The sequence below is a fragment of the Trifolium pratense genome, linkage group LG5 (genome assembly GCF_020283565.1).
Source record: "Trifolium pratense cultivar HEN17-A07 linkage group LG5, ARS_RC_1.1, whole genome shotgun sequence".
NCBI lineage: Eukaryota > Viridiplantae > Streptophyta > Magnoliopsida > Fabales > Fabaceae > Trifolium > Trifolium pratense.
In genome coordinates, this window is record NC_060063.1 from 5,785,906 (window position 1) to 5,803,125 (window position 17,220).

Sequence of the window (17,220 nt, forward strand, 5' to 3'; positions counted from 1 at the left end):
GTATATTGTCCTTTAACAAGAGTAGAATAATCTTCTTTTCTACTGAACAAATTACAATGGTGAAGTTGATTTGGAGTTGAAAAAAACTCTCTTGCTACTGCTATTTGAGATGGAGGAGTAAACATTCTGCCATGGCAAGGCGACACACATCAACATGCAATAGCACGCCGCCAAATTCCAACAAAAGCGAACATCAATTTTGTCTTCGTGACTACACTTCATCAAAAGCACCACCCTTTGTGAATGACCAAGAACATTATGGCGAACGAACATCAATTTTGTCTTCATGCAAAACCTATTTTTGAATGTGATCGGTATAATCTCCACAATCTAATGGAGGTAGCAAATCCCTAACATAAATTACAGTCTTGAACATAAAGGGAGTTGTTTCTGCTTGATGTAGAAGAAACACTCTCTCACTCAAGCTTCTGTTAAGAGGGTAGTACTTTAAATCTAATTGGTTGTTCTTTATTCTTTTGGTCAACATTTATTGTTTTTAGAACAAGATAAGATTGAAAGAATGAAACTGTGAAAATGATTTATTAATTGTATCATTACAAGAGAGATCTATTAAATACCTAGAGAGAGGCCTACAATAAGACTGTAATAACAACAGGGGATTACTGTTGGGTTTCAAGTGTGAGTGGTTAAGTCCCACATCGACTATGTATGGGAAGAATGTTGGGTTTATAAGAGAGGTGACCCATTAACCTAATACCTTAAGGTTTTGGGTTGGGATGTGGCGTTTCCCTCTCTTGTGAAAATTTCTCAACGCACCTCAACATTTCTCCCCCACTCCCTAGCGCACCTAAAAAAATTCGGAAAATACGTTCCGAACTATTTTTTAGTGTAAAATTTACACTATAAAAAATTCGGAAAACGTTTTCCGAATTTTTTGGGGAGTGGGGGAGAAAGTGGGTGTGTGCGTTGAGAAATTTTCCTCTCTTGTGTGGTCCTAGAACATTGACCCATTGTTTCTCCCGAGCTCCCCCGGACTCCCCAATAATTACATCCTTATAACTAATTCACTAATAATGAGAAACTAACTCTCTAATTACAACAGACTTGGTTAGAACCTATTAATCATCTTTAACCAAGTCTTTATATCTGTGAAAACTGAATATTATTATATTTCAAGTTATTGAATAATGTACAATCACTAATGTGTTTATATAGGCTATTCTAACCTAATGGGCTCATGGGCCGAATACATATTATTAATAAAAATAAAAGATTGCTTCTAGTAATAAAATATTTACTATCTATTTACAACACTCCCCCTCAAGCTGGTGAATGAATATCCCCTCAAGCTGGTGAATGAATATCGATCATTCCCAGCTTGGAAACAATTCTTTCAAAGTTATTGTTGTTCAGCCCCTTAGTTTGAAGATCTGCAAGGTTGCCTTGGGAAGAGACATATGGAGTGCAAATTAGACCACTATCTAATTTTTCTTTGATGAAGTGTCTGTCAACTTCAATATGTTTGGTCCTATCATGCTGCACTGGATTATGGGCTATGCTAATAGCAGATTTATTATCACAGTAGAGTTTCATTGGTTCATTACTCTTTATCCTCAAGTCTTCCAAGATGCCTTTTAGCCATAATAATTCACATATTCCTTGTGCCATTGACCTGAACTCTGCTTCAGCACTAGATCTAGATACCACACTTTGTTTTTTACTCTTCCAAGTCACAAGATTCCCTCCTAAGAAAGTGCAATATCCTGTAGTTGATCTTCTATCCACAATTGACCCTGCATAGTCAGCATCAGTATATGCTTCAAGTTCCACACTTCCATTTCGTTCAAACAAAATCCCTCTACCCGGGGTTCCTTTCAAATATCGAACAATTCGGAGTGCAGCTTGTAGATGAATCTCCTTTGGTTGGTGCATGAATTGGCTCAATAAGCTTACAACAAAAGCAACATCCGGTCTAGTATGTGATAGGTATATCAGTTTGCCGACCAACCTTTGATACATTTCCTTATTAACCGCAATATCTTCTTCTGCATTCCCCAACTTTACATTTGGATCAATTGGTGTACATGCAGGCTTGCATGCTGTCTTGCCAGTCTCTTGCAGAAGATCAGTAATGTATTTCTGTTGGGATATGAAAATCCCTTTCCTAGAATGAGCCACTTCTATTCCCAGAAAATACTTCAATTTTCCCAAGGACTTGATCTCAAATTCCTTGGCTAAGTGTTGACTTAGCATTTGTTGCTCTTCTTCATCATCACCTGTTACTATAATGTCGTCCACATACACCAATAACACTGTGACTCCCCTTGACTCAGAGTGTTTGACAAATAAAGTATGGTCTCCTTGACTTTGTTTGAAGCCCAAACCAACCATAACTTTAGTGAATCTTCCAAACCAAGCTCGTGGTGATTGCTTTAGCCCATATAAAGCCTTTGTTAACTTGCATACGGTGTTGGCAGCAATATCTTCATGATATCCGGGGGGTACATCCATGTAGATCTATTCTTCAAGTTCTCCATGAAGGAAAGCATTTTTTACATCAAATTGTTGCAAGTCCCAATTGTAATTAGCTGCTAAAGACAATATCACCCTAACAGTATTCATTTTTGCAACTGGAGCAAATGTCTCTGAGTAATCTATTCCATAAGTCTGAGTGAACCCTTTGGCTACCAATCTTGCCTTGTACCTCTCAATAGATCCATCAGCCTTGTATTTTACAGTGTATACCCATTTGCACCCTACAGGTTTCTTTCCATTTGGTAGAGAAACCAATTTCCAAGTATTGTTCTTATCAAGTGCCTCCATTTCCAAATCCATGGCTTGTTTCCATCTCCTGTCAGACAATGCCTCAGATAAGGAGGTAGGTATTGTGGTAGTGTTTAGATTTGTGAGGAAGGCTTTATGAGTAGGTGATAATTGTTCAAAGCATAGGTAATTGGATAGAGGGTAAAGTGGCTTGTTGGTGCAGGTTCTAGTATTTTTCCTATGGGCAATTGGGAGATGTAAATCTTTAGAGTCTACTGGTGTTATTTCTGTGGATTTTGGGTTTTTATGTTTTATCAGAATGGATTTTGGTTCCCTTTGTATGGTTGAGCTAGATTCTGGTTCCTGGGTATGAGAAAATTCTGAAATTGAATCACTAGAGTTTGAAGGGTCAAGGTAAGTTACCTCATGTAATGTTGGATCGGACTCATGGATATGAGTAGATTCAGGAATGGTCTTTTTTCTTGTGTATACTAAATTCTTCCCAAATCTCACATCAACACCAACATTTCCATCTTTCTCAGAATCAATTTCAGTCTCAACATTGTCAACTTTAGTTTCAATATTTTCAAGATCAATTTCAGTCTCAACATTGTCACCTCTAGTTTCAGCCTCAACTTCTGGCCCGAAATTAAGGTCAGGGAGTATAAGAGACTCATCTTCCTTACTTGTGCTCTCCCCCTGAAGATGAGTTTGAATGAAGTAACTTTCATGTTCATGGAAGGTGACATCTCGGGAGACAAAGAATTTATGAGACGGTGGATGATAACATTTGTAACCCTTTTGGGTGGAAGAATACCCTATAAAGACACACTTTAAGGCTCTAGGATCAAGTTTCCCTCTACCATCACTATGGATATGGACGAACGACTTACACCCAAATATTCTAGGAATGAGATTACAAGAGGTGGACACATCGGGATAAAATGAGGATAAAACCTCCATAGGAGTTTTAGAGGCAAGAACACTGGATGGTAAACGATTTATGAGATATGTTGCAGTTAAAACCGCTTCTCCCCAATATTTCTTGGGAACTTTATTTTGGAATAACATAGCACGCGTTTGATCTAACAAGTGTCCATTTTTCCTCTCAGCGATCCCATTTTGTTGGGGTGTTTTAACACATGACGGCTCATGAATTATGCCTTCTTTTTGACAAAACGAATTGACGCCGTGATTAAAGTAATCTTTGGCATTATCGATCGAATTCGTTTAATGCTCACACCAAACTGATTTTTAACCATGGAGAAATATTGGAGAAACACAGAACTAACTTCAGATTTTTGTTTAAGTAAATAGACCCAAGTAACCCGAGTACAATCATCAATAAAGGTTACAAACCATCGTGTACCCGATATATTTGGAACATTTGAGGGACCCCACACATCTGTATGAACTAAATAAAACGGAAAAGTACTCATTTTATTACTAACTGAAAAAGGTACACGCTTGTGTTTAGCAAGCTCACACACCTCACAATGAAAACTCTCAACATCTATTGATTTAAAAAACAATGGAAATAACTGCTTAATGACTCTAAATGTTGGATGACCCAGGCGACAGTGGTACAAGAGAACCTTCTCCCTGTTGGTCTTTATTGATTCTGAAAAGAAAGAGTTGTTGTTGTTGAGTAACTTTGGGCTTGAATCTTGGTTATCCAAGTAGTAAAGACCATTCCATTCTCTAGCATAGCCAATCGTCCTCCCCGACTGTTGGTCCTGAAAAACACAAGAGTTGTTATAAAAGATAACATTACATGACAGGTCTTTTGTGAGTTTTTGTATGGAGATTAGGCTAGTAGACAATTTTGGAATATGAAGGACATTGTTAAGGGTTATGGATGAGTTAATCCGGACACCCCCCTGACCTGCTACAGTTAAAAGGGTCCCATCCGCTATGGATATTTTCCTATTACTAGGGCAAGGTGAATGAAGTAGCAAAGTTTTTCACAAGAAAGGGGGGTTTGAATTGTGAACCTTTAAAAATTGTCCTTTTAAAAATTAGATATCAAAACATACGTTAGAATGATCTCAGAATAAATAATGTAAGTTAGGAGAATGATCTTAGAACGATCTCTGAGCTGCAAACAAAAACAATAAGTGATTTGTGTGTGTTAGTGTTTGCATAAAATTAATATGAGTTTAAAGGAGAGAAGAGACACAATAATTTTATCCTGGTTCACCCCTTAATAGTATGGGCTACTCCAGTCCCCACGCTCCTGTGAGATTGTCCACTAAGAGATTCTACCGATCTCAAGATACACTTCTTCTTTGATCTAATCCAAGATCACAATCTTCCAAGCTTCACTTGCTTGATCTACCTAAGTCTTTCCTAGACTCTATGAGGTGTCACTCAATCAATAGTTACGTATTGACTTGAGCCAATCTTTACAATTTGATAATGGTTTGGATCTTAAAGCCTTCTCACTCAAACTAAGTTGAAAAGCTAGTTACAATAAAATCTCTCTTTGTTCACTCAAAGTGGATACTGATCCTAGTATGATATTACAATATATGGAGTGAAAGAGATCTTCAAAGAAGAGCTTGAAAAACTTGTATCACAAAGACAAGTAGATTGATTGTTGTAGCTTAAACTCTTGCTCTTCAATGTTGCCAAAGCCTTCCTTTTATAGTTGAACCTTGAGTCTTCAGTTCCTTGGTCCCAAAGGAAGTCCTCCAACGGCTAGTTGATTCAAAATGGACAGCTCATGCTGAATTGTTAAGTGGATAAGCTCAAACTGATCTTTCTCAGAACGTTCTCCCTGCTGTTCTTCATATTTTCACTTAAAAGGGCCAAAATGACAGCTTGCAATGGGCTGTAGATAGTTGTTCATTGCTTCCTCACCAAGTATATCCGTTATAGATCATTTAGGCACGTTTTGGCCAGCTGTAGATGAGCTTGCAACTTCAAAAGCAAAGGACAGTCATTCTCAGCATCATTCTGAGATCGTTCTCCAATCTAGGCGAATTTTGCACTTGATCTTCAAATGGAGAATGATGCAGAACTGTGGCCAGCTGTAGTGTGAAGGGAATGCAGCTGTGATGTCCTTGCATAACTATTCACTTGTCCTTTCCATGTACTTCCTTTTCTTGATTAAAAATTAATCTCTTGGAGAATGTTCATTAAATAATGACATTGAAGGTACATGACAACTATGAGTTGAATGTGTGTTGTCTCATCCTTATTGGTCTATGTAATTCTTGTCCAAATATTCTTGATACACCTGATTAGATGATGCCTTGAGAAATTATCATGTTGCACATGCTTGATCATTAACTTTGTCTAAAGAGGAAAGTCACTTTCTTTCCAACTTATTCCTTGCCTTAAATGTTCATGAACTGTTGTGATCTTGTGAGTTAAAACCAAGATAAAGTGCTTCTTTGTCTTGTATATGGTTGACTTAATGAAATAAGTGCTTTTGCATTTATTCTTGTTCATGAGGAGAATGTTGCATTTAAACCAGAGATCATTCTCAGACTGATCCTGAAGCTTCTCTTTTTGCCAAAACATAATGAATATCATTGAGATTAGAAGCTTAATTTTTCCTGACTAATTAAAACACTCAAGAGCACTTGTTAGATAACAATGAGATCAGAATTACATTTAAAATATAATTAAGATGTTTGTTATCTTTAAAACATCAAATTTGGGATTTTGCATTTTGCCTCAACAATCTCCCCCTTTTTGATGATGACAAACTTCTTGAATTATGTTTTAAAAATGGGATTCTGATATAATCAATTTAGTAAACATAAATAAATTGTTTAGTGTTTTAATTTTCAAGCTCCCCCTCAATTCAAGCATCCAATTTTCATAATTGCTTAAGCATAAAGAATTGAGCAAAAACACATAATATGAATCAAAATAGATTTCATTAATCATCAAGCTCACAAAGTGAGAATCCAACATGATTTCTAGTTCATGATTAACACATGATGATTCAAGCAAAAGTTAAAACACAAATCCTAGTTTAGAAAATAACAACATAGTAGGAGAAGTTCTTATAGCAGCAAAAGGAACTTCCCAAAATATCTAATCCTCTAAACAGGTAAATTAAAACATGATTAAGCATTCAAAAAGACAAGTTCAATCTCCCCCTCATTTTCTCAAATCATTCTCCCCCTTTGTCATCATTGAAAAGGGTAGAAAAAAGAGGGTTGCAGCAGAAGTTTATTCAGGAATGGTGGGGCTGGAATCATCAGAGGATGTGGAGTTTTCAGGTTGTGGGAATGGCTCAACAGGTGGTGGTGGATTGGGAGGTGGTGGAACAATCTGAAGAGGAGTACAAACACACTCATTTAACCAGTTTCTCATGATCTGAAACTCAAGCATAATATACATTAACATGTCATTTTGCATTGACATGCCTCTCATCAGCTGAGTTAAATCCTTTCTCATCTGAGACATTCTCTTTTCAAGCTTTGTACGTTTGGGAGGCCTGGGATCAGTGGAAGTACCAGCCTCATGTTGAAAATTTCCTTCAAAACCAGCAGGCATAGACCAAGTAGCAGCAGCAGCAGCATTTGCAGAGGAGCAAAAAGAGTCCAAAGTTGCAAAAGAATTTGGTAAAGATGGTAGTGTACCAGCAGAGAAGATGGGAACAGGTATTTGTGATGGATCAGGGCTGTTGGAAGTCATTAAATTCCTTACAAAATCAGTGCTAAACATGGATTGCAGGCTTCCATGAGATGATGACATAAGTGGTGAAAACACAGAGGTATTGAATGGAGCAGTTGTAGAATGAAACCCTTGGAGAATCTTTCCAGCTTGTTGAGATGAAGTTTCTACTTCATTTGAGAAAGTTGGTCCTAAATTCAATGATGTATTCAAATTGATTGGCTGTGTATCAGAGATGGTGGTGTGAATATCCACATTTTCACCAGTTGGGAGAACATTCTCAGATTGTTCTCCAGATGCTTTAGCAAGCATATCCAAATTGTTATCAGGATCAATTCTCTTCCTTTTGTTTCCAGTATCAGTAGAGGTGTTGCCAGGAGTGATTTCCTTTTTCATGTGACTCAGATTTTTTGTTCCAAAAGTAAACCATTGATTATCAAAGAGTTGTTTAGACTCATCCACATGGTTATCTCTAAAAATCCTAGTGAGTAACATTCCATAAGGTAAAGCTATCTTTTTGATTCCAGAATTTGCAATTGTTATCATGTGTTGAAGAATCAAATAAGGTAAATCTAGTGGAATACCTTTAGATAGATGATACATGACTAGTAGATCATTATCAGTTACCTTATCTTTACTTCCTGTCCTAGGAAAAATGGAATGTTGACACATGTTGTGGAAGATTTTGAATTCCTTCTTCAGCATAGATGATGGTGGTTGCTCCTTGTAAGCTCCTTCAGCAGTGAACATCTCAACAATTAGATCATCTTTGCTTATGTTCTGAGCAGCATACCAGTCTTTTCCATACAAGGTTTCTCCATTTCTCTTCACTTCAAGTAACTTACTAATTGAGTCTGCTGTAACATGGATTTCGACTCCCTTGATGTTGGAGATGATCAAATCTTTGTCAGGATGTATCTTGGCATTGAAATAGAATGCTTGTACTAGTAGAGGCATTGTGGTATCTTTCATCTGGAAAAATTTTGTCCATCCTTGTGGTTCCACAAACTTTAGCAAGTCTACTCCTCCCTTAGCAATTTCTTCAAAATCATAAACTCTTCCAGAAGCAACAGGTTTGGTTTTCCAATATTGATCAAACTTAGCTTCGTCTTCTTGATGAATGAGTGGTACTTCAAGCAGCTCTCCTTGAGGTCTTTTCCTTTTAGGTAAGCTCTTTTTCTTAGGAGCTTTGACAGCAGTAGCAGAAATTTTCTTGACAGAAACAGGTGAGTGTTTTGCTGGAACTGATTTTGATGAGGTGAGAGGTTCAAGTATAATTTTTTCAAGTTCTGAATCTGAGATGGTTTTGTCAGAATCTGAATCATGAATGGTGTGAACAGTGTTGTCAACAACAGGTTTCTTTCCTGTACCAATTCCAGACATAATACGAGATGATCTTCTGATTTTTGAAGAATCATAGGATTTGGCTTTCTTAGATTTGAAAATGATTGGTGGAGTTTCAGCTTGACTTGGTACAACAATGGTAGGTTTAGGAGTGGTGGTACCATCAATTTTAGGGTTAGGTTTCTGGGTAAGTTGAATGGTTTCTTCTTCTGAGGGATCGTTCTCAGAAGGTACATCAGTTGGTTCAGCAGGAGGTTCATTAATTGATTGTGCAGGAGGTTCAATTAATTTCGGTGGGAAAATTTGAGAAAGAGGTTGAAGATCTAAGGGTTCATTTGGATCATAAAAATTTGATTGATCAAAGGTTTGAGGGTTTGAGGAATCAGAGGTATCTGATGAAGATGAAGAGTTTGATGAGGATGAGGGTAATGGTGGAAATGGAGCTCTTCTTCCTGGATTTTTTGTTCGTGCCATTTTTAGAAGAAACAAAGAAGAAATAATTTGATGAAGATGATGTGATGAAATGATGAGTTTAGGTGAGTATAAAAAGAGGTGGAAGCTTGGGAAGGAGGAAGAGTGTTAGTAGACTAGGTGTACTTGATTGAAGAGATGAATAGTTGGTTGTACTTGATTTTAGAAAAGAAAAAAAGGAGAGAGAGAGAGAGATCAATCGTGTTAAGCCAATGAGGAGAAGGTAAAAATATCTTCTTTAATGCTTATCATTAATTAAAGAAGGCTAAAACCAAGGAAGAGACCGTTTGAAAAAGAATTCAAATATTTCCTTATGCCCAGATTTGAGAACGTTCTCAGATCGTTTGAAAATTTAATTTTTCACACTTTGTTTGGATTTTTGATGATTTTCAATTTTTCTTTGATAAAATTGAAACGTTCCTCAACTAATGGCTTAGTAAAAATATCAGCTAACTGATTTTCAGTATCAATAAAAACTAATTCAACATCATTTTTGTTGACATGATCACGAATAAAGTGATGTTTGATTTCAATATGTTTTGATCTAGAATGCTGAATGGGGTTTTTTGATAAATTAATAGCACTAGTGTTATCACATAAGATTTTGATTTTTGTGTACCTTAATGAGAAGTCTTCAAGTTGATTCTTGATCCATATTACCTGAGAACAACAAGTTGCTGCAGATACATACTCTGCTTCAGTTGTTGAAAGTGCTATGGTGTTTTGTTTTCTGCAACACCAACTTACAAGAGCTTCTCCAAGAAATTGACATGCTCCACTGGTGCTTTTTCTCTCAACTTTGTCACCAGCATAATCAGCATCACAAAATGCTTTTAACTCAAAATGTGATTTATTTTGGTACCAAAGACCAACATCTGGTGTACCAACTAGATATCTGAAGATCCTTTTTACTGCAGTTAGGTGAGATTCCTTTGGTGATGTTTGAAATCTAGCACATAGACCTACTGAGAAGACAATGTCTGGTCTACTTGCAGTTAAATATAGGAGTGATCCAATCATTCCCCTATATTCCTTTTCAGATACATCTTTTCCTTTTTCATCTTTGTCCAAGCTTGTTGATGGATGCATTGGTGTTGACATTATCTTGGCCTCATTCATCTTGTATTTCTTGAGAAGATCCTTTATATATTTTTCTTGACTGGTGAAAATTCCATTTTCATGTTGCTTGACTTGTAAGCCAAGAAAGAAACTAAGTTCTCCCATCATGCTCATCTCAAATTCACTTTGCATAAGTTCAGAAAATTCTTCACATAACTTTTCATTAGTAGCACCAAATATAATATCATCAACATATACTTGTACAATAAGTAAATCATGTTTATCAATTTTTCTAAAAAGTGTAGTGTCAATTTTTCCTCTAGAAAAACCATTTTCAAGTAAAAATGAGCTTAATCTTTCATACCAAGCTCTTGGAGCTTGTTTTAGTCCATAAAGAGCTTTGGTTAATTTAAAAACATGATTAGGTTTTTGTTGATCAATAAACCCAGGAGGTTGATGTACATAAACTTCTTCATTTAAAAAACCATTTAAAAAAGCACTTTTTACATCCATTTGAAAAAGTTTAAAACATTTGTGTGAGGCATATGCAAGTAAAATTCTAATGGCTTCTAATCTAGCTACTGGAGCAAAAGTCTCATCATAATCAATACCTTCTTGTTGATTATATCCTTGAGCTACAAGTCTTGCTTTATTTCTTATTACCTTACCATTTTCATCAAGTTTGTTTCTGAAGACCCACCTTGTTCCAATGATTGAGTGATTTTGTGGAAGTGGTACTAGATTCCAAACCTCACTCTTTTCAAATTGCAGGAGTTCTTCTTTCATGGCTTCAGTCCAAGATTCATCAGTGATAGCTTCATTTATTGATCTTGGTTCTATCTGAGAGATCATTGCCAGATTATTCTCCTTGTTTAGTAAAGCCCTTCTAGTTCTTACACCATCTTCAGTATTTCCTATAATTTGTTCTGGTGGATGATAACCAACAGTTCTCCAAGTCTTTGGAGGTCCTTGAGCTGTAGGTTCTTGATTCTCATCATTACTTTGTTCATTCCTTACTTCTTCTTCATCATTAAAGGTGTTGGTATATGATATATCTTCATATTCATCAAACTTGACATGCATGCTTTCTTCTAGAGCTTGTGTTTTCAAATTGTATATTCTATAAGCTTTTGAGGTTAGAGAGTAACCTAAGAATATTCCCTTATCTGATTTGGAATCAAACTTACCTAAGTTGTCTCTGATATTCAAAATGTAACAATAACATCCAAAAATATGAAAGTAGGAAATATTTGGTTTAATTCCTTTCCAAAGTTCATAGGGTGTCTTATCCAAAATTTTTCTTATGGTAACCCTGTTCAAGATGTAGCAAGAAGTATTGATGGCTTCAGCCCAAAAATATTTTTCAACATTTGATTCATTTATCATAGTTCTTGCCATCTCTTGTAAAGTTCTATTTTTCCTTTCAACAACTCCATTTTGTTGAGGAGTTCTTGGACAAGAAAAATTATGAGATATACCATTATTGTTTAGGAATGATTCAAAGTGAGAGTTTTCAAATTCTCCTCCATGATCACTTCTTATAGAGACAATATTGGAACCTTTCTCATTTTGAACTTGTAAACAGAATGTTTTAAAAGCTTCAAAAGATTCATCTTTATGTTTTAAAAATAACACCCAAGTGAACCTTGAAAAGTCATCAACTATGACAAAACCATAATTTTTGCCACCAAGACTAGTAGTTTTGACAGGTCCAAATAAATCTATGTGAAGTAGTTCAAGAGGTCTTTTTGTTGAAACAAAATCTTTTGGTTTAAAACTACTTTTAACTTGTTTACCCTTTGCACAAGATTCACACACTTTATCTAGGTCAAAACTAATATCAGGTAAGCCTCTAACTAGATCAAGTTTAGAGAGTTTTGACATTGTCTTCATACTTATATGTCCAGCCCTTTTATGCCAAATCCATTTGTCTTTTTCAAGAGAAACAAAGCAGGATTCAGTAGGCAGTTCATCTAAGTATATGACATATACATTCTTTATTCTTGATCCATAGAAAAGAGTTTTGTCAGATTGTTTTATTTCACAAGTATGAGATCTAAAAATAACTTCAAGACCATTGTCACATAATTGACTAATGCTAATTAAGTTATGTTTAAGTCCTTCTACATAGTGAACATTTTCAATTTTTGCAGAATTATTCTTACCAATAGTACCTTTACCTTTTATACTTGCTTTTTCATTGTTTCCAAAGGTAACTGTTCCTCCTTCCTTCTTGTCAAATGAAAGAAAGCTTTGTCTATCTCCTGTCATATGTCTTGAGCAACCACTGTCCAAGTACCAAGGCTTTTTCTTCATTGCTAGATGACATTCCTGTATTTGAATTTAATAAATTCTTAGGTACCCATAATTTTTTGGGTCCTTGAAGGTTAGTACTCTTATAAGGCATCTTCTTATATTGATAAGATGATCTCTTATAAGGAGGTTTTGAATAAAAATTTCTTTTTAGATTGTTCTGAGAATGTTCTGATCTATAAAGAGATTTCTTTTTAAAACAAAATGGTTCAAGATGTCCATCCTTGTGACAGAATGAGCATTTATATTTTTGAAATCTTTTTTCTTTATGAGGAACAAAAACATTTTCAATTAGTTTCTTATTTTGAAAAGGTTTGTATCCCAATCCAGTTCTATTATATGAATTACCTTGTGATCCTAATATATTTTCAAAAGTTTCTGTGGTGCTGACAAACTTTGTTAAATCTTTTTCAAGTTTAGACACTTTTTGTTTTAAAGTGATATTCTCTTTTTGAATCATAGAACATTCTTTCATTTTATTATTGTCTCTAAGTTCTTTAATTTGCTTAGAAAGTCCATCATGTGCAAGTTGCATATTTTTGATTATTTGTTTCATTATATCATTATCAGATTTATATTCATCTCTTTCTTTAGTTAACTTAGTGACTTCATCTCTAAGTTGACCATTTTTAGAATTTAGAATTTGAGAGTCATATAAAAGATTATCAAAGAGATGTTCAGTTTTTTGACAAGATGAACAAGGATCTAGAGTTACCTCTTCAATGTTTGCATTTGTCATGAGACATACATTAGCTTCTTGTTCTTCTTCTGCTTCTTGTACTTCATCTAACTCATCCCAGGTTGCCATCATGGATTTGTAAGGAGAGTTCTTTTGTTTAGGACATTCATTCTTGTAGTGTCCAAATTGGTTGCATCCATAGCATTGTATTTTGCTGATATCTACTTCTGGTTTAGATCCATTTCTTCTTGGTGGAAAGTTCTTCTTAATCTGATTTCTTCTCATCATTAGCTTTTGTATCCTTCTGGATAAAAATGCTAACTCTTCTTCATCATCTTCTTGAAGAAACTTGTTGTCTTCCTCCACTGCTTCTTTGTTCTTAGAACGTTCTTTAGTCTGTGAATCTAATGCAATCATCTTGTTTTTCATAGGTTTGTCTTCCTGGAGAATGGACTCATGAGCTTTTAAAGATCCAATGAGATCTTCTAATTTAACCTCAGTGAGATCTTTTGATTCTGTGATTGCTGTTACTATGTGTCTCCAACTCTTTGGTAAACATCTAAGCACTTTTCTCACTCTTTCATGTATAGAGAATTTCTTCCCTAATGAGTTAAGTTCATTTATGATAATTGTGAATCTTCCATACATTTGATCAATTGATTCATCTTCCTTCATTTCAAATAGCTCAAATTTTCTAACACCAATGTCAATTCTTGTTTCCTTGACACGACTTGTTCCTTCATGGTGAGTTTGGAGTGTACCACTAGTGCAGAAAGGGGATTCCACTACCGGCCAAATAGGGATTCCACTACTGGCCGCGGCCGGTAGTAAACACACTCGTCGTTGTAAGTCAATACTTTCCACGACGGGTCTTTTTATACCCGTCGTGGTATGTCAGGTTTCTACTGTATTATTAATTAAATTTATGAGGATTCCACGACGGTTTTTACAAATACCGGTAGTGGTATGTATGAGATTCCACTACGGGTATTTTCAATATCCGTAGTGGTATGTATGGTTTTCATTTTTTTTTTTTTAGAGTCTGGGATTCCACTACCGGTATTTGTAAATACCGGTAGTGGTATGTATAGTTTTCATTTTTTTTTTTTAGAGTCTGGGATTCCACTACCGGTATTTACAAATACCGGTAGTGGTATGTATGGTTTTCATTTTTTTTTTTTTTAGAGTCTGGGATTCCACTACCGGTATTTGTAAATACCGGTAGTGGTATGTATAGTTTTCATTTTTTTTTTTTTAGAATCTGGGATTCCACTACCGGTATTTACAAATACCGGTAGTGGTATGTATGGTTTTCATTTTTTTTTTTTTTAGAATCTGGGATTCCACTACCGGTATTTGTAAATATCAGTAGTGGTATGTTAGTTTTGTAACATGACCAAATTACAAATATCCTGTGCCTGCATATTAGTAGTGGTGTGTAGTTTTGTAACATGACCAAATTTCATCACAGACCCCAAAGAATGAGCCATTGCTGCTAGTGCTAAAGCTATATGTTAAAAATCAGTTGCACTAGCAACCAATAACCACACAACAATTGCCTTTAAATTTCCAACATCTTGATGCAAATTAGATAAGAAAGTAGCAAGATCATTTCCATCAAACAATTCATGTGCAGTTAAACTATGATTCTCAGCAACAGCATCATAAAATTCCATCACCTGATAAACAGTCCTAAAATACCAATTCCTAAAATACCAATCGTAAAATACCAATTCCTAAAATACCAATTCTAAAATACCAATCCTTCATAAAATACCAATTCCATCACAAAAATACCAATTCTAATACCAATTCCTTCATAAAACCATCCTAAAATAGTCCAAAATAAACAGTCCAAAACAGTGAGATGCACATCCGAGCCAAAATACCAATTCCATCACCTGATCTGCTTCCAAGACTCAAACTAAAGCTAATAACCAATTCATCACCCTGCAGAATCTCAAATTTGACAGAAACAAAGTTCAAATAAACAAGTGTAAACTAAAATTGCTGCAATGTATTGAATAGACCAATTTGCAAAAACAAAGTTCAAATAATTAACTATTCTATAACTCACCAGATAAATCTTAACCCTCCAATAACTCCAAAAAATATGTTGACCAACGTAATCGCAATTCATACATCTCCTCAGCTGTTAACTCTTTTGGGTCATTAAATACCTACAATAAGTAAATAATAATATAAAACTATTCTTGACTCGGTTATAAAAAATTATTGATGTATAAAAAATAAAAATTATTACCTCCATCCAAGAATCAGTTATCTTAGCAGTGACAATGTCCAACATATTTTTCATTACATAGTATCCACAGTCATTTGAATTATATTGTTTCCTCGCCTACAAATTATATATAGTAACATTTGATCAAAAAATACCACACTTACTTATCAAAAAAGTAAATATATATAAAGTTAGAATACCACACTTACTTGTGGATAAAGCCATACGGTATTGTTCTTTCTATTGCCATTCGCCATTTGATCAACCGTAAAAACACTAATTCATAAGAAAAAAAAGCCGCATAAAATCATATAAAATTTGTAATAATTTATGTTTATAGTATATAACCAAAACCCCTAAAGTATAAACTTAATTACCTTGAAACAATTTTCTCCATTATTGGATTAAGTTTCCAATGTAGTGAACAAATAACAACCACGGTATTTATCTTTGGACAAAGTATTATCAACTGCCAATGTCCTCTGTACGCGTGCGTGGAAGAACAGTATTATATTGTTAATAACTATGAGTTATAAAAAATAAATAAGTATTAAAAAAATACACAAATTCATACAAACTTACCCATGGTTTGCTATGTCGGTCCACCCATTTTTTGCTTTCAAATTAAACAATTTTAACACCGCAGACAAACGGGTAAAATTTGTGCATCCCGGATACAATGGTTCATCCTTGTCACTGCATAAAGTTTCATACACATGCGCCCTCTTAAACGAATCTTCTCCAATATCACGCATCATGTCTTCCAGTCGATCATCGATATCCACACTACCACTTTCTCTATGGGACACACTTGGCGTTGCAACTACTTCACCGTGCCATATCCATTGTGTATAATTTTGACAAATCCCGTCACAAATTAGATGATTCATGATTTCTTTCTTAGTACGTTTTGGTTCTTTATTTGCACAATTTATACACGGACATAGAAAAAGTGGAGGAAATTCAGGAGGAGGACGTTCTAGTTCAGCATTACTTTCCGCAAACTGTAGAAATTCCATCACTCCATGTCTGTACTCAGTACTTAATCGATTAGCTCTCATCCAACTACGGTCCATACCTACGTTTCGAAATTTATGCATTCTAAGTTAAAGGAATGACTAGGTTGTTACTATTGCGAAACATTCTCTCGCCCTATTTTAATAAAAATTCATAGCCTATAACAGAATGACTAGATTATGCATTCTATTTTAATAAAAATTCATAGCCTATAGCTTCTATGTTTTGAAATAGAATCGGTACCTGTAGATGAGACCGTGATTGAACCTTCTAACTTCAAACAAAGATGACAACACCAAAAAAGAGCAACACCAGCCCCTGCACAGCACAAGCAACACGCAGGAGCAGCAATCACCGCCTAACGCAGGAGCAGCAATCACCGCCTAACACAGCAACCCCTGCACAGCACAAGCATTGATAATTTTATAAATATGTTTATACAACTTAGTTAATATCAAAACAAGTTGTATGTTTATACAATTGGCCATAAATATTGACCCCTGCCCATGCTAAAGTGACCTACACAGACCTACACAGACTTCCAAATCTCATGCAAATTTGTATTTTTATATTGACATTCTCATCATCAAGCCATCAAGCAGAAGAAGAATGAAAACCCACACAAAAAAACACAGACCCACACAGAAATGAACATCACAGACCCACGAAAACGACGTGAATGAAAACGAATGAAAACCCAAGCGAATGAAAACGAATGAACAAGAATGAAAATGAA

General features: G+C 35.3%; 1 protein-coding gene across 1 annotated transcript; it reads right to left on the reverse strand.

Moving 5' to 3' along the window:
- Positions 1 to 16,045: 16,045 nt before the first annotated feature.
- Positions 16,046 to 17,220, reverse strand: LOC123885926. Its single transcript, XM_045935263.1, has 2 exons — positions 16,728 to 17,220; positions 16,046 to 16,545 (listed from the first exon to the last, which is right to left on the reverse strand). Exon 2 carries the CDS (start codon positions 16,541 to 16,543, stop codon positions 16,046 to 16,048), a length of 498 nt encoding a protein of 165 aa, XP_045791219.1. The 5' UTR covers positions 16,544 to 16,545; positions 16,728 to 17,220.